Source organism: Musca vetustissima, unplaced genomic scaffold (assembly GCF_032173495.1).
Source record: "Musca vetustissima isolate MV318-11 ecotype Yass unplaced genomic scaffold, APGP_CSIRO_Mvet_v1 utg85570, whole genome shotgun sequence".
Classification (NCBI taxonomy): Eukaryota; Metazoa; Arthropoda; class Insecta; order Diptera; family Muscidae; genus Musca; species Musca vetustissima.
The window spans coordinates 1-23,034 of record NW_026877850.1 but is presented as its reverse complement, the minus strand read 5'-3'; the positions used below and the strand labels follow the sequence as shown (position 1 = coordinate 23,034).

At 29.1% G+C, this 23,034-nt stretch overlaps 5 protein-coding genes and 3 pseudogenes across 5 annotated transcripts; 3 read left to right on the top strand and 5 right to left on the bottom strand.

Annotated features, from left to right (window-relative positions):
- Positions 1 to 787: 787 nt before the first annotated feature.
- On the bottom strand, positions 788 to 1,183 carry LOC133322530 (histone H1.1-like). Its single transcript, XM_061531519.1, has one exon. The coding sequence runs from the start codon at positions 1,181 to 1,183 to the stop codon at positions 788 to 790; it is 396 nt and encodes a 131-aa protein (XP_061387503.1).
- Positions 1,184 to 3,055: 1,872 nt separating this feature from the next.
- On the bottom strand, positions 3,056 to 3,607 carry LOC133322526 (histone H3). Its single transcript, XM_061531516.1, has one exon. The coding sequence runs from the start codon at positions 3,530 to 3,532 to the stop codon at positions 3,122 to 3,124; it is 411 nt and encodes a 136-aa protein (XP_061387500.1). The 5' UTR covers positions 3,533 to 3,607; the 3' UTR covers positions 3,056 to 3,121.
- A 233-nt stretch (positions 3,608 to 3,840) lies between these two features.
- On the top strand, positions 3,841 to 4,215 carry LOC133322527 (histone H4). Its single transcript, XM_061531517.1, has one exon. The coding sequence runs from the start codon at positions 3,873 to 3,875 to the stop codon at positions 4,182 to 4,184; it is 312 nt and encodes a 103-aa protein (XP_061387501.1). The 5' UTR covers positions 3,841 to 3,872; the 3' UTR covers positions 4,185 to 4,215.
- A 2,104-nt stretch (positions 4,216 to 6,319) lies between these two features.
- Positions 6,320 to 6,806, bottom strand: LOC133322529 (histone H2A-beta, sperm-like; annotated as a pseudogene).
- Positions 6,807 to 12,402: 5,596 nt separating this feature from the next.
- Positions 12,403 to 20,475, top strand: LOC133322532 (histone H3.v1-like; annotated as a pseudogene).
- On the top strand, positions 14,861 to 15,678 carry LOC133322525 (histone H1-like; annotated as a pseudogene).
- On the bottom strand, positions 19,313 to 19,691 carry LOC133322528 (histone H4). Its single transcript, XM_061531518.1, has one exon. The coding sequence runs from the start codon at positions 19,657 to 19,659 to the stop codon at positions 19,348 to 19,350; it is 312 nt and encodes a 103-aa protein (XP_061387502.1). The 5' UTR covers positions 19,660 to 19,691; the 3' UTR covers positions 19,313 to 19,347.
- A 2,111-nt stretch (positions 20,476 to 22,586) lies between the features above and the next one.
- LOC133322531 (histone H2B) lies at positions 22,587 to 23,025 on the bottom strand. The gene has a single exon (XM_061531520.1). The coding sequence runs from the start codon at positions 22,975 to 22,977 to the stop codon at positions 22,603 to 22,605; it is 375 nt and encodes a 124-aa protein (XP_061387504.1). The 5' UTR covers positions 22,978 to 23,025; the 3' UTR covers positions 22,587 to 22,602.
- Between the last annotated feature and the right edge of the window lie 9 nt (positions 23,026 to 23,034).

The following is a 23,034-nucleotide window of genomic DNA, read 5'->3' as shown; positions in this document are numbered from 1 at the left end:
CTCACATTGCCTTATGCCAACGCCGTTGCTTGCTTTGTTAGTCGTTGCTTGTTTACTTGTGCTATATGGGTATAACAACATATCGCACAAGCAGTCGTATGTGTGTATGTATTGGTGCGATTTTAGTTCGTTGTGCTATAGTAGACATCAGTGCCATACGAACGAATATGTGAATGGACAACATGTATGTACAAGCATTTTTTCTTCAGTACAGCAAAGGCAAATGGCAAATATGAAGTTGAGAGATTTTTGGCGGGAAAAAAATTAGTGGTGGAATTCTTTCCAAGGAAAAATATTTTTAAAATGGTGATTATAATTTTTGATAAAAATTAACGAAATTCAAAAATTGTAGAAAATATTAAAATATTTAGTTTTTGCAACGTTAAAGGGGCGATTTACAAATTTTGAAGAAAATTTACGAAATTCAAAAATTAAGCAGAAAATATTAAAATATTTTTACCATTAGGTAATTGCAAATTATAAAAGTTTATGACCTGGATTAAAAAAATAATCCATTTGTGGCGTCATTTTCTGGAATGTCCATAAATAAACAGGCACACTTTTACCTAATACTCTAATTAGCAAATTCTTTTTTTTATCATAAAAATAAAACACATGTGGATTTTCTCATTTATTTAGGTAGTAAAATAATAAAATAATTAGTAAATAGTATGAAATAAATATTTTGTCTCTTTTAAATTTAATTTGTAGCCCTGAAAAGGGCTGTTAGATATTATGTTTTCGAATATCGAAAAAATTCTTGACAAAGTAATTTTTGTGGAAAAAATTACTTCTTGGCGGCGGCTTTCTTGGCAGCTGGCTTCTTTGGTGCTGCGGCTTTTTTGGGCTTAGCAGCGGCTGTTTTTGCCTTGGGTGCCTTTGGTTTGGTGGCAGATGCTTTAGCGGCGGTCTTTGCGGGTTTTGCCTTAACTGTACCGGTTTTCTTGGCAGCCTTGGCCTTTGTTTTGTCAGCCTTCTTCTTTTCAGCGGTCTTTTTGGCGGCAGATGGTTTTTTGGCAGCTGTCTTCTTTTCGCCGGCAGCCTTTTTAGGGGCGACCTTCTTTTTCTTTTCACCAGCGGCGGGAGCCTTCTTTTTCTTTTCAGCAGTCTTTGCTTTAGGTTCCTTGGAAGCCGAAGCGGACAATTTGAATGAACCGGTTTCAGCAACGGCGGCGTCAGACATGTTTATATTTCACTGTTTTTATATTTCACTGTTAACACAAATACACTCACAAATTTATGTGTACTACTATTTTGTTATTGGTCGAGCCGTATAACATAGGTACATCGAAAAGATGAGAAGTGCATAGTAGTCAATTGGTATATTTTTCGAATTATTGTGTGGAAGCGTGTTTAATTTTTTACAAAAGTTTTCACAGAAATTTAATTTTTCCCAGGAAGCTTTAAAAATTGCTGAAAAAGATATTTTACATTTTGAAAGTATAGATTTCAGGCTTCATTTTAAAAGATATTTCATGTTATTATCATTACCGGTTAGCGAGTTATAGACGTTTAACTTCAAAGATTATGAATTTGAAATCACAAATTTCTAACTAAATTTGAAAAAAATCCAAAAAATTTTGAAAATTTTCATAAAATTTCTTTTTGATAATATAGCCTGATATGTTTTCTTTAGGATAAATTAAAAATATTTAGAAATTTTGCATTTTCTATGTGAGAAAAAATTAAATTTATTATGTGGTCTATGACAGCAGAAATCCTCTTGTTGGCATATTTTCAATGAAGAAAACTTTTTCTACAAATAAATTTGAAAGCTCAAATCTTATTAACTTTTATAAAAATTTCTTAAAAAACATTTCAGGATTTGTATATTTACACCAAAATAAAACATTATTCATAAAAAGTCATTAATTGTTTGGAAAAGTTAAAAATTCCTTACAATATCATATACTACCAATGGACGAACATTCATCAACAAACGGCAATTTTTTTCAAAATAAACTATTTTGGCAAAAATAAATTAATTATACTTTAAAAATATTCTAAAATAATTTATTAATCAGTTATTTATTAATTTTCACAATAATTTTGTCAAATTTTTGCAAAAAAAAAAATTATATTAAAAATAATTTCGTTTTTGCTATTACCTTTCATGGCAGAGCAGAGTACAAAGAAATTTCATGGAATTTTTCGAACGTTACAAAAATATTGTATTCCTATTGATTATTAAGTATTTACTATTTTCTATTAATTTTTAGTCAAAATATAAAATTTTAATAATTATTTTACTAAAAAATACTAATTTATAATTTTCTTTAAAAAAATTGGTTTTTGAATAGAGAAATTCTGCCTTTAGAAATCAAAAAATATTTCCCATCAAATTTTTCATAGACAGAGACAAATATAAAATTAGATAGAATTTTTTTTACATGGTAGAAAATTAGCTGGAAAAGAAAAAACATGCACATTTCATTCTTCATTCATGGGGATGTTTGCTGTAAAAAAAAAAAACAAAAATATTGAGGGGAAATTTTTTTCGCGCCAAAAATAACATATTGCATTAATACATAAGAGAATTTTTTTTTTTGGAAGGGGAAAAATGGAGGGAAGCATTTTCCCGCCAATTACGAAAAAGGTGAATAGAAAACAATTAAACAAACAATGTGAAAAAAATTCATCATGTGACAATACAAACGAAAAATTTTAAATAGAAACAAAGAAAAAAAATAAAATAATTTAAATAATAAATCTGAATAATTAAAATTTTAACCAGAATTAAAAAAAAATTATTTCTAACGAAATAAACATTAAAATGAAAAAAAAAAAATTAAATAGAAAATCATTTTACGAAAATGTTGAGAAAATGTATGAAAAATTATTTTTAATGAAAAGAAAAGCGAAAAAAATTTATAATTTCAAATAAAAAAAAATAAATGTTTGGAAAATTTACTAAAAATAAAAAAATAAATTAAAAAAATCCTGTATTCCTATCAGCCTCAAAATAAATTAAAACAACGTAAAAATATTTTTATTAAATAAAAATTGTAATAATAATAAAATAATTTGTTAAAAATTGAATCTCTTTTTTGATATATTTTGTGGTCCTGAAAAGGACCGATTGTTTTGTTGTAAAAAAATGAGTTTTTAAAACGTCAAGAATTTAAGCACGTTCTCCACGAATACGTCTGGCCAATTGGATATCTTTAGGCATGATGGTGACACGCTTAGCATGGATGGCGCACAAGTTAGTATCTTCGAAAAGACCGACCAAGTAGGCTTCACTGGCTTCTTGCAAGGCCATAACAGCAGAGCTCTGGAAACGCAAATCAGTTTTGAAATCTTGAGCAATTTCACGAACCAAACGCTGGAAGGGCAATTTGCGGATCAACAATTCAGTACTCTTCTGGTAACGACGGATTTCACGCAAAGCGACTGTACCGGGACGGAAACGATGAGGCTTCTTAACACCGCCGGTGGCTGGTGCGCTCTTACGAGCGGCTTTAGTGGCCAATTGCTTACGAGGAGCCTTGCCACCAGTCGATTTACGGGCAGTTTGCTTAGTACGAGCCATTTTTCACTTTAATTTTTTTCACTTCACTAGGTATGCACACAAACACTGTTAACACTGTAATAACTCGGAAACCGCGCCAGAAACGAGTATTTATAGAAAAATTTTGTGTTAGCATCAACGATTAAGGGTGAGTGTTCGTAAATACAAATATATGTCTACTAAATGGGCGCACACACGCACACATATACACAAACGACTATGGCACAAGCAACACGAACTAAGTCGAAGTGGTCGACGATCAGGGAAATTTTTGTATAAATAGAACCGTCAGGGTCGCAGTTAAAACATTCGTTCTTGTGCTTTCGTGAAGTGTTAAAGTGAATTAAAAAAAAAGTGAAAAATGACTGGTCGCGGTAAAGGTGGAAAAGGCTTGGGAAAAGGTGGCGCTAAACGTCATCGCAAAGTGTTACGTGATAATATCCAGGGCATTACCAAGCCAGCTATTAGACGTTTGGCTCGTCGTGGTGGTGTAAAACGTATTTCTGGATTGATTTACGAAGAAACTCGTGGTGTTCTGAAAGTGTTTTTGGAAAACGTTATTCGTGATGCTGTCACCTACACCGAACACGCTAAGCGTAAAACCGTCACTGCTATGGATGTCGTCTACGCTTTGAAGAGACAAGGTCGTACTTTGTACGGTTTCGGCGGTTAAATATTTTCTTGACGCTATTTGGAGAAATCTTCTTATTTTACAACAAACCAATCGGTCCTTTTCAGGACCACAAAAAATATTAAAAAAGAGATACTTTCTTGTTGAAAATTAATTATTATTATTATTTTTTTTTTAAATAAATATACTAATAAAAATTATAACTACATATATTAAATGTTTAAAAAATTTCCATTACCTTTTCCGATTTTTCAAATATTTTAAATAAATTTTAATTTTCTTCTAATAGTATTATCCATTTCATACCACATTTCTTTCCAAAATCATATTTTTTTTCTTTCAATTATTTCCACATACCAATGCCTGTTAAAATGCCGTCGGCAATACGCATTACTAAATGCCTTTGGTTACTCATATAATGTGTGTATACCATAACTACACATACCCTATACATGTATTAGTACATACGTACGTTAAAGAACAACAAGCAATGCCATGACTATTCACATCAGTGTTTTAAATTTCAAAAATAAAAAAAAATCAATACGTTCTCATTTCAAGAAAATTCATTACAAAAATAAAATTATTTTTAATAAATTGTACAATTCGAAAAAATTTTTTTTTTTTATTTTTATTTTATTTATTTTTTTTTTTATTCAATTAAATAAAATTGACTTCATCATTTTCATTACAATCTTATTTAATTTCGCTAAATTTCTATCAAAAAACAAAAAAATTCTTCCTTCGAACATATTTCCATATAAAAATGCCGCCGTCAACTCGCATTTCTAAATGCCGTTGCTTGTTTGTTCATATGCTTGCTTATATTATGTATGTATACCATAGCGTCACTTTATCTAAGCATGTGGTAGTATTTTGTTAGTCCATGATACTAAACAACGAACCAACGAACGATCAAACAACGATGTGAGTACGATGTAGTGAGTGAAACATTACAAAAATAATAATTTCAATTAAAAAATAAAATAAATAAATAAATTTAAAAAATTAAATTAAAAAATTAAAATTAAATTAAAATATTAAAATTAAATTAAAATATTAAAATTAAATTAAAAAATTTAAATTAAATTAAAAATTAAAATTTAAATTAAATTAAAAAATTGAAATTAAATTAAAAAATTAAATTTCCAATTTAATAACGTTATAATTTTTTCTAAACAAATTTAAATTTATTTTCCAAAAAATCCAAAATAATATTTTCATTTTTCTGTTAAAATATCAAATTTTATTCAACATTTTTTCCATTCATTTCATTTTATTTTTCAAAAAAATAATAATAAAATAGCTTCTCATTTTCTAAAATTTTTCCAAAAATTTTCATTAAAAGACCATATAAATTTCATTTTTATTTAATATTTTTGATTTTAATATTTTCTAATTTTATTGAAATATTCCTATTAAATTCATTTTTCAATTCCATTTTTTCTTCAAACTTCTACCAATTTCATTTTTATTTTCGTAATAATTTTTTCTAAACAAATTTAAATTTATTTTTCAAAAAAAAATGTTTTCATTTTTCTTCTAAAATGTAAATTATGGTTCAAAATTATTTAATTTGTAATTTATTTCATTTTATTTTTCAAAAAAAAAATAATAAAATCGCTTTTCATCTTCTAAAAATTTTCATTAAATGTCCCTATAAATTTCATATTTTTTCATTTTAATTTATTATTTTTAATTTTAATATTTTATTTTAACTTCTCTAATTTTATTAAAATATTTCTATTTAATTTATTTTTCAATTTCATTTTTTTCTTCAAACTCCTAAAAATTTTCATTTTATTTTCGTCATCCCTTCATTTTATTTCAACTACAAAGGCCTGCAACGCAAAAAAAAACTCTTTCAATTCTCCTCTTTTTTGCCTTCCCAAAATAAAAAGCGTGAGGCGACTTCTTACAATAGAATTACTATGTGTGTGCGTGCGTGTGTGTTTTTGTGTTTGGTGGTTATTTTTTGTGAGTCATACAAGCCAGCTGTACTACTGATCAACAGGAATAACTGTATTCTTCTTCTTCTTCTTCGTTTTAAATTGCCCCTTGCAAAAACAACATAACACAAGCATGCTTCTTCTTCTTCAAAATACCTCGAATTATAACGGCAAACAACAACAAATTTTAAGCAAACTCAAATGTGACTACAATAAATGTATTTCGTCTCATAAAAGACAAATGTAATGCTGTAAGGAGAAAAATTTATATTTTTTGGAATTTTTTTTTTATTTTTAATAAATTTAACTAATAAAATAAATATGGTTTGAATTGATTTTTTCTCTTTTTAAATATTTTTTGTCGTCCTGAAAAGGACGGATTGGTTGATTTTGTATGGATTTTTTGTTATTATACGATGGTCTGTATTCATTCCATAATACCTTTCGCAATAATTTAGGCTTTCTTTTCGGTCTTCTTGGGCAAGAGAACCGGGGAATGATACGAGTCTTCTTGTTGTCACGAGCAGCATTACCAGCCAATTCCAAAACTTCAGCAGCCAAATATTCCATAACGGCGGCTAAATATACTGGAGCACCGGCACCAACACGTTCAGCATAGTTGCCTTTACGCAACAAACGATGAATACGACCGAAATTGAAGACCAGCACGATTGGAACGGGACTTTGCCTTTCCCTTAAAACCACGACCAGACATTTTCACTTTATTTTATTTTTAAACACTTCACTTAGCACTGAAAAACACAGAATGATAAAAATTGCCTTTTTTTTTTTTTTTTTTTACATAGTAAACTTAACTCTAGATTATAAAATTATATTTTCCTAACAGAATACATCTTTTTCTAGGAATATTAATATTATATTATTAGTAAAAGGTAGGCCAGCCCTTTTTGCCCATTGTAAATTATTTTTTGACTATGTCAATCATTTTATTTGAAATTAACAAGAAAATTGGTATAAAAACTTGCTATTAAATTTTTTTTTTTTTTTTATTACTATCTAAAACTTAAAAACTACTTAACACTAAAAAATAAAAAACTAAACAAAATAAAATAAATAATAATTCAATATTCTTAAAACTACTACAACTACTTCTATTTACAATATTTACAGTGTGCCCATATCCAAACGTCTGTGTCTGTATATATAAACGCATATATACACACACACACATTCGCATATGCGCATAAGATGTTTGTACAAATTTACATTTTAATATTGTTCTGTGTTATACACTAGGTCATTGATATTGTATGTGCCGTATTTTCTATTATAGAATACAATTTTGTCATTACTATTAAAAAGCATGTTATTTTTATTTAAGTTTAATAAGCACATAGGTGACAAATATCCATCATTTGCTATGATATTATTAAATTTTTCTTCGCTTATAATATAACTATGCGAATTATTATTGCAATTAATATATTTTTCGAGATGTTTAATAGCTGTTTTTGTCATGAATTTGTCTACCCTTATTAGATTACTAGCTTCATACAGCCGACGACATGACGGTGTAATGAAATTACCATCTGGCATTAATTTCGATCTCATATTGAGACAATATCTTAGCATATTTCTTTCAAAAACCCTGATTTTTTCCATTTGTCTAGAAGAAATACCAAACCAAATAGGAAAACCGTATGTTATTGCAGGTCTAATTAACTGTTTATATAGACACATTTTTATTTTGGCGCTAAGTCCGCTTTTCCTATTTATAACTCTAATTACGTTTTGGTATGCATTCTTTGCTTTTCTAAGAACGTATTCTACGTGTTTATTGAATTTGAAATCTTCATCAAATATAATTCCTAGATATTTGAGATCTTTGACATTTTCTAGAATGTATCCATTTATTTTAATTGCTGGTAGAAAACTACGACCATTTTTATAAAGTCTAGTTTTCTTACCCCTTATAATAATTGATTTGCATTTGCTTTCATTTAATTTAAGCTTCCATTTTTCAAAGTAGACAGTTAATTCCTCAAGATAATTATTTATCAGATTGTTGGCAATTTTAGCTCTAGGGTGGGATGAGGCTATAAGAATATCGTCCGCAAAAGCTATTAATAATTGGTCATTTTGAGGCTGTGGAATGTCAGCAATATAAATATTATAAAGGGTTGGACCAAGCACCGAACCTTGAGGTACTCCTGCTTTTATATTTCTCCGGGTCGAATTACTATTTTCGATATTAACTGAAAATGTCCTATCACTTAGGTAATTATGTATTAATCGAACCATTGGATTTTCAAATTTAAAAATATTTTCCATCTTTGTTATAAGGCCTTGATGCCAGACATTATCAAACGCTTTTTCAAAGTCTAGACTAACAGCAATGGTTGCACTTCTATTATTTAGTCCATTGACCACTTTGCTCGATAGTGCTAAAAGAGCATGTGTAGTTGATAAACCTTCCCTAAACCCAAATTGGAACTCTTTCAGTATATTGTTGTTTAGAATGTGTTCATTTAATATTTTCAATATAAATATCTCTAATATTTTTCCTATGTTGGAGAGGAGCGAAATTGGTCTGTAACTACTGGGTAAGGTGGGATCTTTACCTGGCTTGAGAACCGGTACCACCCTAGCTTGTTTCCAATTTATGGGGAAATACCCTATATTTAGGCAATTATTGAAGATGATTGTTAAATGCTCATAAAATCTGGGTCCAATTCTTTTTAATACAAAATTAGGGATACCATCCTCGCCACTGCTCTTTGTATTTTTCAGATTTTTGAGAATAATTCCTACATCTTTGGCTGTCACCAATTTGAAGGTTTGTGGTTGATTCATATTTGATCTGCCATCCGCATATACTCCATTTCCAAAATTATAAATAGGATTAAATTGATCATTATTGGGAGGATTATCAGCATTAAATCTATCCTGGATTTTTGAATATTCGTCAGCTATTATATTAGCCTTTTCCTCACAATTATCAATACTTATACCTTGATTATTTTTAATTACTGGAATTTTTGTTTTTTTGATACCACAGAACCTCTTAATTTCTTTATACATGTAACTGTTGCAATTGACTTTATTTAGAATATCTGTGTAGTACTTATCCTCAAATAACCTGATTTTCTCTTTTATTATTTGGTCAAATTGCCTTAAAATTGCACTTAAAGTATTATATTCTGCAATATCCAATACCCTATATCTCCTTCTTCTAATGGTTTTCTTTTGCCTAATTAATTGCAAAATATCTAGCGGAAGTTCTACTAATGTACCATGTCTAGGTATGTATTTTCTCATGCTGTTATTCATTGCCTCTGTAATAATATCAGTTATTTTATCTATTTCTTTATCAATTTCAGTTACGTTTAGATTTCTATCAGCAGGTAGTGAGAGTCTATGTTTATGTTGATTTAAATAATTATTAAATATTTGGTTTTTAAAACTACCAAAATCATATAATTCTTTTATTACTCTCCTTTCTAGCCTGCTAAGTTGGACTTGTATTAATATCGCCTTATGATCGGAATTAAAATCTAGTGTTTTTACACAGTTAGAAGGGTCAGAGGATAAAATCCCTATATTAGATGTAGTGATGAAAATATCTATGTATGATTTTGCATTAAATTCGCATCTTGTGGGTTCGCTGGTTGGCCTAATTAAAATATTTGGGGAAATATCTAGCCAGTCGCTGAGTACTTTGCCGCTAACATTTGTTTTATTACCACCCCATATAGGGTGTTTAGCATTCAGATCTGCTCCGATGATTGCTTCCTTATTACCAATAATATTACCTATATTTACCAGGTCAATGTTTCTGATATTTTCTTGTGGTCTCTTGTAAAGGGCCATAACAACGACATTGTTATAATGCCCCTTTAACTCCACTACAGTACCTTCGATTTCCCCCAGGTTAGCATGGATTTGTTCAGCCTTGATCCAACCCTTTACAAGGATAGCAGTTCCACCACCTCGACCATCAACCCTATTTTGCCGAAAAATTTTGTAATTTCGCTCTTGATAATTGTGTCTAACTGAAAGTTTATGTTCCGCAACTAAGAGAATGTCGGGATTGTGTTCTTTTAAAAATAAATGCAAGAAATGTCTCTTATGATTGGATACAATAGAGTTAACATTGATAAAGATGATCTTTAGTTTATTCATCAATTCTAAGTTCCAACAGTAGTTTGAAAATAGCCTGAGCCTTTTCCTCATCACTTATAAGATTTTGTCTGTTCTTTGCGTAACAGTCAACCTTTCTTAAAATTGTTAGCATGTCCTTACCAATATATTTTATGCAGTCGTTGTTAAAAATCTCGAAGGAAGTCCCTCCATTGGTGCTTTTAGCTGTGTTAGTAAAAGCTGGCTGATTTTGCCTAACAATACTAGAATATGGTGTAGCAGAATTCACCAGAGGTGCCCTATTATTAATTGGAATTTGCTCAGTAAAACGTTTTTTAGGGGTTACTTTGTTTTTCAATTCAGCAAATCTAATTTTAGTAGGACATTTTTTGTCGCTTGCGCAATGTCCGTCAATTTTGCAATTTATGCAATAAACTGTCATTCCAATCTGTCGAGTCACTTTTCCTGTGACTGGATCTGTGATTATAATTTCATCGGTATTTTTTTCCTTTGGGGGGATTTTGCATTCTCCAGGCCCATGGGGAATTTTACATTTACAACATCTATATGCCATATTACAATTGCTTGCAACATGACCTGGTCGTTGGCAGTTTTTACACTGTATAATTCCTTGTTTTTTATAATTTTCAATAATAACACCTCCGTTAAAAATATATTTCTGTCTTCTAAATGATTTAATGTCAGAATCGTTAGTCAATTGAATAACCCATTTATTATTATTTAAGTTAACTAACCTTAGGATATTAATATTAATCTCCTTTTCTTTAAAGTACTCAATTATTTCTTGCTCCTCATAAGCGCTAGATAAATTATGGATTATTAATGAGACTGGTTTCTCATCTCTTGGTGTAAACGTATAATATGAATATTTCAATTCATTGAACATAGTTTTAACTTTTATGTGGTCATCTTTATTAACTAATTTAAGAGTGACCAAATTCTTATTGATTATGCTTGTTGCAAAATGTTTGTGTCCTAGCAAACTTGAAACTTTGTTGACAATTTCCTTTGAATTAACATTATAAATTTTAAATGCAGGGGGAGGGCTGGCCTTACCTGTCTTATTTTTTGTGTATTCATGGATGGATTCCTCATTTCGTTGATATGTTGCTGTTGTCCGTTTGTTTATTGTTGCCTCTTGTTCAAATGTTGCAGAGTTTTGATGCGTGGATTGCAATGTTGCAGAACTTTGGCCCAATGTTGCCGGAATATTTTGAAATGTTGCAGAACTATGTTGCTGGGATTGCGATGTTGCGGGGTTTTTGTCTACTGTTGCTGACATTTTCAGGTATGTTGCAGAATCTTGTTGATAAGTTGCGATAGGTTGGCATGTTTCAGCATTATGTTGAGTATTTTCGGCATGTTGGTTGTGCGTATGTTGGTTACATCGAACTTCATCAGCCCAGTCGGCAACTTCCATGTTGTTTTCATTAGTCGCATTTTCATTTGTATGTTGTATATTGTTGTTGTTGTTTGTTATGTTATTATTTTCAATGTTTTTTGGCAAATTAACTTGTTGAGTATTCACTATTGTATTTTGAAGATTTCCAATCATATTTTCAAGATCTTTTATTCGGGATAATAGTTCTTCCCTTTCTTTAGTAAGCTGGTCGATTAGTGCTCTTAATTTGATCACCATATATTGGGTGTCGGAATCACTTCCACTACTTTTGTTCTTTTTTCTTTTTTTCTGTTTTTTCTTTGTGCCACAATTATCATTTGTTACACTACAGCTATCTGATAGGATTCCTGGGGACTCCATTATAAATTTAAATTTATTTTTTATATATTTTTCTTTAAAGTCAATGGCGAATGCCTTAATATTGAAAGTTTCTTTATTTGCAAAGCACTTTATTTCACTATTAGTTTTTTAAAAACATTTTTAGTTCACTGCACAATTCGACCAGTCATTTTTCACTTTTTTTTAATTCACTTTAACACTTCACGAAAGCACAAGAACGAATGTTTTAACTAGCAGCCTAACGGTTCTATTTATACAAAAATTTCCCTCGTCAACCACTTCGACATAGTTCGTGTTGCTTGTGCCATAGTCGTTTATGTATATGTGTGCGTGTGTGTGCCCATTTAGTAGACATATATTTGTATTTACGAACACTCACCCTTAATCGTTGATGCTAACACAAAATTTTTCTATAAATACTCGTTTCTGGCGCGGTTTCCGAGTTATTACAGTGTTAACAGTGTTTGTGTGCATACCTAGTGAAGTGAAAAAATTAAAGTGAAAAATGGCTCGTACTAAGCAAACTGCCCGTAAATCGACTGGTGGCAAGGCTCCTCGTAAGCAATTGGCCACTAAAGCCGCTCGTAAGAGCGCACCAGCCACCGGCGGTGTTAAGAAGCCTCATCGTTTCCGTCCCGGTACAGTCGCTTTGCGTGAAATCCGTCGTTACCAGAAGAGTACTGAATTGTTGATCCGCAAATTGCCCTTCCAGCGTTTGGTTCGTGAAATTGCTCAAGATTTCAAAACTGATTTGCGTTTCCAGAGCTCTGCTGTTATGGCCTTGCAAGAAGCCAGTGAAGCCTACTTGGTCGGTCTTTTCGAAGATACTAACTTGTGCGCCATCCATGCTAAACGTGTCACCATCATGCCTAAAGATATCCAATTGGCCAGACGTATTGCTTAAATTCTTGACGTTTTAAAAACTCATTTTTTACAACAAAACAATCGGTCCTTTTCAGGACCACAAAATATATCAAAAAAGAGATTAAATTTTTAACAAATTATTTACGATTATTACAATTTTTTATTAAATAAAAATGTTTTTTTTACGTTGTTTTAATTTATTTTGAGGCTGATAGGAATACAATCGGTCCTTTTCAGGACCACAAAATATATCAAAAAAGAGATTCAATTTTTAACAAATTATTTATTATTATTACAATTTTTATTAAATAAAAATATTTTTACGTTGTTTTAATTTATTTTGAGGCTGATAGGAATACAGGATTTTTTTAATTTATTTTTTTTATTTTGAGTAAAGTTTCCAAACATTTATTTTTTTTTTATTTGAAATTATAAATTTTTTTCGCTTTTCTTTTCATTAAAAATAATTTTTCATACATTTTCTCAACATTTTCGTAAAATGATTTTCTATTTAAATTTTTTTTTCATTTTAATTTTTATTTCGTTAGAAATAATTTTTTTTAATTCTGGTTAAAATTTTAATTATTCAGATTTATTATTTAAATTATTTTATTTTTTTTTCTTTGTTTCTATTTAAAATTTTTCGTTTGTATTGTCACATGATGAATTTTTTTCACATTGTTTGTTTAATTGTTTTCTATTCACCTTTTTCGTAATTGGCGGGAAAATGCTTCCCTCCATTTTTCCCCTTCCAAAAAAAAAAATTCTCTTAATTCTATGTTAATGCAATTTTTATTTTTGGCGCGAAAAAAATTTCCCCTCAATATTTTTGTTTTTTTTTTGTTTTACAGCAAACATCCCCATGAATGAAGAATGAAATGTGCATGTTTTTTCTTTTCCAGCTAATTTTCTACCATGTAAAAAAAATTCTATCTAATTTTATATTTGTCTCTGTCTATGAAAAATTTGATGGGAAATATTTTTTGATTTCTAAAGGCAGAATTTCTCTATTCAAAAACCAATTTTTTTAAAGAAAATTATAAATAAATTAGTATTTTTTAGTAAAATAATTATTAAAATTTTATATTTTGACTAAAAATTAATAGAAAATAGTAAATACTTAATAATCAATAGGAATACAATATTTTTGTAACGTTCGAAAAATTCCATGAAATTTCTTTGGTAATAATAGCAAAAACGAAATTATTTTTAATATAATTTTTTTTGCAAAAATTTGACAAAATTATTGTGAAAATTAATAAATAACTGATTTATAAATTATTTTAGAATATTATTAAAGTATAATTAATTTATTTTTGCCAAAATAGTTTATTTTGAAAAAAATTGCCGTTTGTTGATGAATGTTCGTCCATTGTTGTTTTTATGATATTGTAAGGAATTTTTAACTTTTCCAAACAATTAATGACTTTTTATGAATAATGTTTTATTTTGGTGTAAATATACAAATCCTGAAATGTTTTTTAAGAAATTTTTATAAAAGTTAATAAGATTTGAGCTTTCAAATTTATTTGTAGAAAAAGTTTTCTTCATTGAAAATATGCCAACAAGAGGATTTCTGCTGTCATAGACCACATAATAAATTTAATTTTTTCTCACATAGAAAATGCAAAATTTCTAAATATTTTTAATTTATCCTAAAGAAAACATATCAGGCTATATTATCAAAAAGAAATTTTATGAAAATTTTCAAAATTTTTTGGATTTTTTTCAAATTTAGTTAGAAATTTGTGATTTCAAATTCATAATCTTTGAAGTTAAACGTCTATAACTCGCTAACCGGTAATGATAATAACATGAAATATCTTTTAAAATGAAGCCTGAAATCTATACTTTCAAAATGTAAAATATCTTTTTCAGCAATTTTTAAAGCTTCCTGGGAAAAATTAAATTTCTGTGAAAACTTTTGTAAAAAATTAAACACGCTTCCACACAATAATTCGAAAAATATACCAATTGACTACTATGCACTTCTCATCTTTTCGATGTACCTATGTTATACGGCTCGACCAATAACAAAATAGTAGTACACATAAATTTGTGAGTGTATTTGTGTTAACAGTGAAATATAAAAACAGTGAAATATAAACATGTCTGACGCCGCCGTTGCTGAAACCACCGCCTCCCCAGTTGCCGCTGTTGAGAAAAAGGCACCAAAGAAGGCCGCTGCCAAAGCAAAAAAACCATCAGCCGCTCCAACTCATCCACCAACCCAGCAAATGGTAGATGCTGCCATCAAAACTTTGAAGGAACGTGGAGGTTCTTCATTGCCAGCCATCAAAAAATATTTGGCCAGCACCTACAAAGTAGATGCCCAAAAATTGGCCCCCTTCATCAAGAAATACTTGAAGAGTGCTGTTGCCAGTGGAAAATTGATCCAAACTAAAGGTAAGGGTGCTTCTGGTTCATTCAAATTGTCCGCTTCGGCTTCCAAGGAACCTAAAGCAAAGACTGCTGAAAAGAAAAAGAAGGCTCCCGCCGCTGGTGAAAAGAAAAAGAAGGTCGCCCCTAAAAAGGCTGCCGGCGAAAAGAAGACAGCTGCCAAAAAACCATCTGCCGCCAAAAAGACCGCTGAAAAGAAGAAGGCTGACAAAACAAAGGCCAAGGCTGCCAAGAAAACCGGTACAGTTAAGGCAAAACCCGCAAAGACCGCCGCTAACATCTGCCACCAAACCAAAGGCACCCAAGGCAAAAACAGCCGCTGCTAAGCCCAAAAAAGCCGCAGCACCAAAGAAGCCAGCTGCAAAGAAAGCCGCCGCCAAGAAGTAATTTTTCCCACAAAAATTACTTTGTCAAGAATTTTTTCGATATTCGAAAACATAATATCTAACAGCCCTTTTCAGGGCTACAAATTAAATTTCAAAAGAGACAAAATATTTATTTCATACTATTTACTAATTATTTTATTATTTTACTACCTAAATAAATGAGAAAATCCACATGTGTTTTAATTTTAGGAGAAAAAAAAAGAATTTGCTAATTAGAGTATTAGGTAAAAGTGTGCCTGTTTATTTATGGACATTCCAGAAAATGACGCCACAAATGGATTATTTTTTTTAATCCAGGTCATAAAGTTTTATAATTTGCAAATACCTAATGGTAAAAATATTTTAATATTTTCTGCTTAATTTTTGAATTTCGTAAATTTTCTTCAAAATTTGCAAATCGCCCCTTTAACGTTACAAAAACTAAATATTTTAATATTTTCTAAAATTTTTGAATTTTATTAAATTTTCATCAAAAATTTATAATTACCATTTTAAAAATATTTTTCTTTGGAAAGAATTCCATCACTAATTTTTTTCCCGCCAAAAAATCTCTTAACTTCATATTTGCCATTTGCCTTTGCTGTACTGAAGAAAAAATGCTTGTACATACATGTTGTCCATTCACATATTCGTTCGTATTGGAGCTGGTATATTTAGTAACAGCCTTGGTACCTTCACTGACAGCGTGCTTAGCCAATTCACCGGGCAACAATAGACGAACGGCAGTTTGGATTTCCCGACTGGTGATGGTCGAACGCTTGTTGTAGTGAGCCAAACGGGAGGCTTCGGCGGCAATACGTTCAAAGATATCATTCACAAAACTGTTCATGATGCTCATGGCCTTTGAGGAAATACCAGTATCGGGATGGACTTGCTTCAACACTTTGTAAATGTAGATAGCGTAACTCTCCTTACGCTTGGTACGTCTCTTCGATTTATCGCCCTTGGTGATGTTCTTTTGGGCTTTGCCGGCCTTCTTTGCTGCTTTACCACTGGTTTTAGGAGGCATTTTCACTTATTTTTTTTTTAAATCACACAAACACTTTTAACACTGTTCACAGAATAAAAATACCCCGGCAGCCAACTACATATTTGTAGATTAAAATGTTCAACAATTTCAGGTAGTCACAGCTGCTGCCACTTGCAATTGGCCATCCGTAATGACGAAGAATTGAACAAATTGTTGTCTGGTGTTACTATCGCCCAAGGTGGTGTATTGCCAAACATCCAAGCTGTTCTCTTGCCCAAGAAGACCGAAAAGAAAGCCTAAATTATTGCGAAAGGTATTATGGAGTGAATACAGACCATCGTATAAAACACAAAAAATCCATACAAAATCAACCAATCCGTCCTTTTCAGGACGACAAAAAATATTTAAAAAGAGGAAAAATCATTTCAAACCATATTTATTTCATTAGTTAAATTTATTAAAAAAAAAAATAATAAAAAAAAATAAAAAAAAAATTCCAAAAAATATAAATTTTTCTCCTTACGGCTTTACATTTTTCTTCTATGAGAATATACATTTATTGCATTCACATTTGAGTTTGCATAACATTTGTTGTTGTTTGCCGTTATAATTCGAGGTATATTGAAGAACAAGAAGAAGCATTCATGTGTTATGTTGTTTTTGCAAGGGGACATTTAAAACGAAGAAGAAGAAGAAGAATAGTACAGTTATTCCTGTTGATCAGTGTGACTCACAGAAAATAACCACCAAACACAAACATACACACACATAGTAATTTTATTGTAAGAAATCGTCTAACGCGTTTTATTTTGGGAAGGCAAAAAAGAGGAGAATTGAAAGAGTTTTTTTTTGCGTTGCAGGCCTTTGTAGTTGAAATAAAATGAAGGGATGACGAAAATAAAATGAAAATTTTTAGGAGTTTGAAGAAAAAAATGAAATTGAAAAATAAATTAAATAGAAAAATTTTAATAAAAATAGAGAAAATTAAAAGAAAATATTAAATTTTTTACATTGTTTGAAGAAAAATATGGAATTGAAAAATAAATTATATAGAAATATTTTAATAAAATTAGAGAAATTATGAAAAAAATATTAAAATCAAAAAAATAAATAAAAATGAAATTTATATGGACTTTTAATGAAAATTTTTGAATTTTTTTTCTTTTGAAATATAAAATTTGATATTTTAACAGAAAAATGAAAATATTATTTTGGATTTTTTGGAAAATAAATTTAAATTTGTTTAGAAAAAATTATAACGTTATTAAATCGGAAATTTAATTTTTATTTTTTAATTTAATTTTTTAATTTAATTTTAATTTTTTAATTTAATTTAATTTTTTTTAATTTAATTTTAATATTTTAATTTAATTTTTTAATTTAATTTTAATTTTTTTAATTTAATTTTTTAAATTTATTTATTTATTTTTTTTAATTAAAATTTCTTTTTTTCCAATTTAATTTTTTAATTTAATTTTAATTTTTTAATTTAATTTTAATTTTTTAATTTAATTTCAATTTTTTAATTCAAATTTAATTTTTTAATTTAATTTCAATTTAATTTTTTAATTTAAATTTAATTTTTTAATTTAATTCAAATTTAATTTTTTAATTTAATTTCAATTTAATTTTTTAATTTAAATTTAATTTTTTAATTTAATTTTAATTTTTTAATTTTTTAATTTCATTTAATTTTAATTTTTTAATTTAAATTTAATTTTTTAATTTAAATTTAATTTTTTAATTTAATTTTAATTTTTTAATTTAAATTTAATTTTTTAATTTAAATTTAATTTTTTAATTTAATTTTAATATTTTAATTTAATTTTAATGTTTTAATTTAATTTTTTAATTTTTTAAATTATTTTTTAAATTATTATTTTTGTAATGTTTCACTCACTATGAACATCGTACTCACATCGTTGTTGGATCGTTGTTTAGTATCATGGACTAACAAAATACTACCACATGCATAGATAAAGTGACGCTATGGTATACATACATAATATAAGCAAGCAAGCATATGAACAAACAAGCAACGGCATTTAGAAATGCGAGTTGACGGCGGCATTTTTATATGGAAATATGTTCGAAGGAAGAAATTTTTTGTTTTTTGATAGAAATTTAGCGAAATTAAATAAGATTGTAATGAAAATGATGAAGTCAATTTTATTTAATTGAATAAAAAAAAATAAATAAAATAAAATAAAATAAAAAATAAAAATTTTTCGATTTATAAAAAAAAATTAAACAAATTTTTTACGAATATTTTCAAAAATAAATAAAAAAAATTGTAGAATTTATTAAAAATAATTTTATTTTTGTAATGAATTTTCTTGAAATGAGAACGTATTGATTTTTTTTTATTTTTGAAATTTAAAACACTGATGTGAATAGTCATGGCATTGCTTGTTGTTCTTTAACGTACGTATTGCCGACGGCATTTTAACAGGCATTGGTATGTGGAAATAATTGAAAGGAAAAAAACTATGATTTTGGAAAGAAATGTGATATGAAATGGGTAATACTATTAGAAGAAAATTCAAATTTATTAAAAATATTTGAAAAATCGGAAAAGGTAATGGAAATTTTTTAAACATTTAATATATGTAGTTATAATTTTTATTAGTATATTTATTTAAAAAAAAATAATAATAATAATTAATTTTCAACAAGAAAGTATCTCTTTTTTAATATTTTTTGTGGTCCTGAAAAGGACCGATTGGTTTGTTGTAAAATAAGAAGATTTCTCCAAATAGCGTCAAGAAAATATTTAACCGCCGAAACCGTACAAAGTACGACCTTGTCTCTTCAAAGCGTAGACGACATCCATAGCAGTGACGGTTTTACGCTTAGCGTGTTCGGTGTAGGTGACAGCATCACGAATAACGTTTTCCAAAAACACTTTCAGAACACCACGAGTTTCTTCGTAAATCAATCCAGAAATACGTTTTACACCACCACGACGAGCCAAACGTCTAATAGCTGGCTTGGTAATGCCCTGGATATTATCACGTAACACTTTGCGATGACGTTTAGCGCCACCTTTTCCCAAGCCTTTTCCACCTTTACCGCGACCAGTCATTTTTCACTTTTTTTTTAATTCACTTTAACACTTCACGAAAGCACAAGAACGAATGTTTTAACTGCGTCCCTAACGGTTCTATTTATACAAAAATTTCCCTGATCGTCAACCATTTCGACTTAGTTCGTGTTGCTTGTGCCATAGTCGTTTGTGTATATGTGTGCGTGTGTGCGCCCATTTAGTAGACATATATTTGTATTTACGAACACTCACCCTTAATCGTTGATGCTAACACAAAATTTTTCTATAAATACTCGTTTCTGGCGCGGTTTCCGAGTTATTACAGTGTTAACAGTGTTTGTGTGCATACCTAGTGAAGTGAAAAAATTAAAGTGAAAAATGGCTCGTACTAAGCAAACTGCCCGTAAATCGACTGGTGGCAAGGCTCCTCGTAAGCAATTGGCCACTAAAGCCGCTCGTAAGAGCGCACCAGCCACCGGCGGTGTTAAGAAGCCTCATCGTTTCCGTCCCGGTACAGTCGCTTTGCGTGAAATCCGTCGTTACCAGAAGAGTACTGAATTGTTGATCCGCAAATTGCCCTTCCAGCGTTTGGTTCGTGAAATTGCTCAAGATTTCAAAACTGATTTGCGTTTCCAGAGCTCTGCTGTTATGGCCTTGCAAGAAGCCAGTGAAGCCTACTTGGTCGGTCTTTTCGAAGATACTAACTTGTGCGCCATCCATGCTAAGCGTGTCACCATCATGCCTAAAGATATCCAATTGGCCAGACGTATTCGTGGAGAACGTGCTTAAATTCTTGACGTTTTAAAAACTCATTTTTTTACAACAAAACAATCGGTCCTTTTCAGGACCACAAAATATATCAAAAAAGAGATTCAATTTTTAACAAATTATTTATTATTATTACAATTTTTATTAAATAAAAATATTTTTACGTTGTTTTAATTTATTTTGAGGCTGATAGGAATACAATCGGTCCTTTTCAGGACCACAAAATATATCAAAAAAGAGATTCAATTTTTAACAAATTATTTATTATTATTACAATTTTTATTAAATAAAAATATTTTTACGTTGTTTTAATTTATTTTGAGGCTGATAGGAATACAGGATTTTTTTAATTTTTTTTTTTATTTTGAGTAAAGTTTCCAAACATTTATTTTTTTTTATTTGAAATTATAAATTTTTTTCGCTTTTCTTTTCATTAAAAATAATTTTTCATACATTTTCTCAACATTTTCGTAAAATGATTTTCTATTTAAATTTTTTTTCATTTTAATTTTTATTTCGTTAGAAATAATTTTTTTTTAATTCTGGTTAAAATTTTAATTATTGCAATATGTTATTTTTGGCGCGAAAAAAATTTCCCCTCAATATTTTTGTTTTTTTTTTACAGCAAACATCCCCATGAATGAAGAATGAAATGTGCATGTTTTTTCTTTTCCAGCTAATTTTCTACCATGTAAAAAAAATTCTATCTAATTTTATATTTGTCTCTGTCTATGAAAAATTTGATGGGAAATATTTTTTGATTTCTAAAGGCAGAATTTCTCTATTCAAAAACCAATTTTTTTAAAGAAAATTATAAATTAGTATTTTTTAGTAAAATAATTATTAAAATTTTATATTTTGACTAAAAATTAATAGAAAATAGTAAATACTTAATAATCAATAGGAATACAATATTTTTGTAACGTTCGAAAAATTCCATGAAATTTGCCTGAAATCTATACTTTCAAAATGTAAAATATCTTTTTCAGCAATTTTTAAAGCTTCCTGGGAAAAATTAAATTTCTGTGAAAACTTTTGTAAAAAATTAAACACGCTTCCACACAATAATTCGAAAAATATAACAATTGACTACTATGCACTTCTCATCTTTTCGATGTACCTATGTTATACTGCTTCGACCAATAACAAAATAGTAGTACACCATAATATCTAACAGCCCTTTTCAGGGCTACAAATTAAATTTCAAAAGAGACAAAATATTTATTTCATACTATTTACTAATTATTTTATTATTTTACTACCTAAATAAATGAGAAAATCCACATGTGTTTTAATTTTAGGAGAAAAAAAAAGAATTTGCTAATTAGAGTATTAGGTAAAAGTGTGCCTGTTTATTTATGGACATTCCAGAAAATGACGCCACAAATGGATTATTTTTTTTAATCCAGGTCATAAACTTTTATAATTTGCAAATACCTAATGGTAAAAATATTTTAATATTTTCTGCTTAATTTTTGAATTTCGTAAATTTTCTTCAAAATTTGCAAATCGCCCCTTTAACGTTACAAAAACTAAATATTTTAATATTTTCTAAAATTTTTGAATTTTATTAAATTTTCATCAAAAATTTATAATTACCATTTTAAAAATATTTTTCTTTGGAAAGAATTCCATCACTAATTTTTTTCCCGCCAAAAAATCTCTTAACTTCATATTTGCCATTTGCCTTTGCTGTACTGAAGAAAAAATGCTTGTACATACATGTTGTCCATTCACATATTCGTTCGTATGGCACTGATGTCTACTATAGCACAACGAACTAAAATCGCACCAATACATACACACATACGCATATGTTGTTATACCCATATAGCATACACACACTAACAAAGCAAGCTTGGCATAAGGCAATGTGAGTTAGTACAAATGAATGGAAATATATTATTTTCAGTGAAAATATGAAATTTTTATTTTTTGTAGAATTTTTGGAAAAAAATATATGTAATGAAAAAAGACGAAAGAAAATAATGTTGGTTTGAAAAAATATATTTTATTTGTAAAAAATAATATTCTGAAAAAAAATGTAAAAATATGCAAAATATTTTTTTTAATTTTATTTATTTAAAAATTTTCAACTAAAAATGCATAAATATGGTTTCAACAAAAATTTGATCTCTTTTAAAAATATTTTTTGTGGCCCTGAAAAGGGCCTTTGGTTGAATTTCGACGAATAAATGAAAAAAATCAAGGCATTTACTTGGAGCTGGTATATTTAGTAACAGCCTTGGTACCTTCACTGACAGCGTGCTTAGCCAATTCACCGGGCAACAATAGACGAACGGCAGTTTGGATTTCCCGACTGGTGATGGTCGAGCGTTTGTTGTAGTGAGCCAAACGGGAGGCTTCGGCGGCAATACGTTCGAAGATATCATTCACAAAACTGTTCATGATGCTCATGGCCTTTGAGGAAATACCAGTATCGGGATGGACTTGCTTCAACACTTTGTAAATGTAGATAGCGTAACTCTCCTTACGCTTGGTACGTCTCTTCGATTTATCGCCCTTGGTGATGTTCTTTTGGGCTTTGCCGGCCTTCTTTGCTGCTTTACCACTGGTTTTAGGAGGCATTTTCACTTATTTTTTTTTTAAATCACACAAACACTTTTAACACTGTTCACAGAATAA

Excerpts from the sequence above, each read along its gene's own strand:
- LOC133322530 (XM_061531519.1), bottom strand. The coding sequence starts at position 1,183 with ATGTCTGACGCCGCCGTTGCTGAAACCGGTTCATTCAAATTGTCCGCT.
- LOC133322526 (XM_061531516.1), bottom strand. The coding sequence starts at position 3,532 with ATGGCTCGTACTAAGCAAACTGCCCGTAAATCGACTGGTGGCAAGGCT.
- LOC133322527 (XM_061531517.1), top strand. The coding sequence starts at position 3,873 with ATGACTGGTCGCGGTAAAGGTGGAAAAGGCTTGGGAAAAGGTGGCGCT.
- LOC133322528 (XM_061531518.1), bottom strand. The coding sequence starts at position 19,659 with ATGACTGGTCGCGGTAAAGGTGGAAAAGGCTTGGGAAAAGGTGGCGCT.
- LOC133322531 (XM_061531520.1), bottom strand. The coding sequence starts at position 22,977 with ATGCCTCCTAAAACCAGTGGTAAAGCAGCAAAGAAGGCCGGCAAAGCC.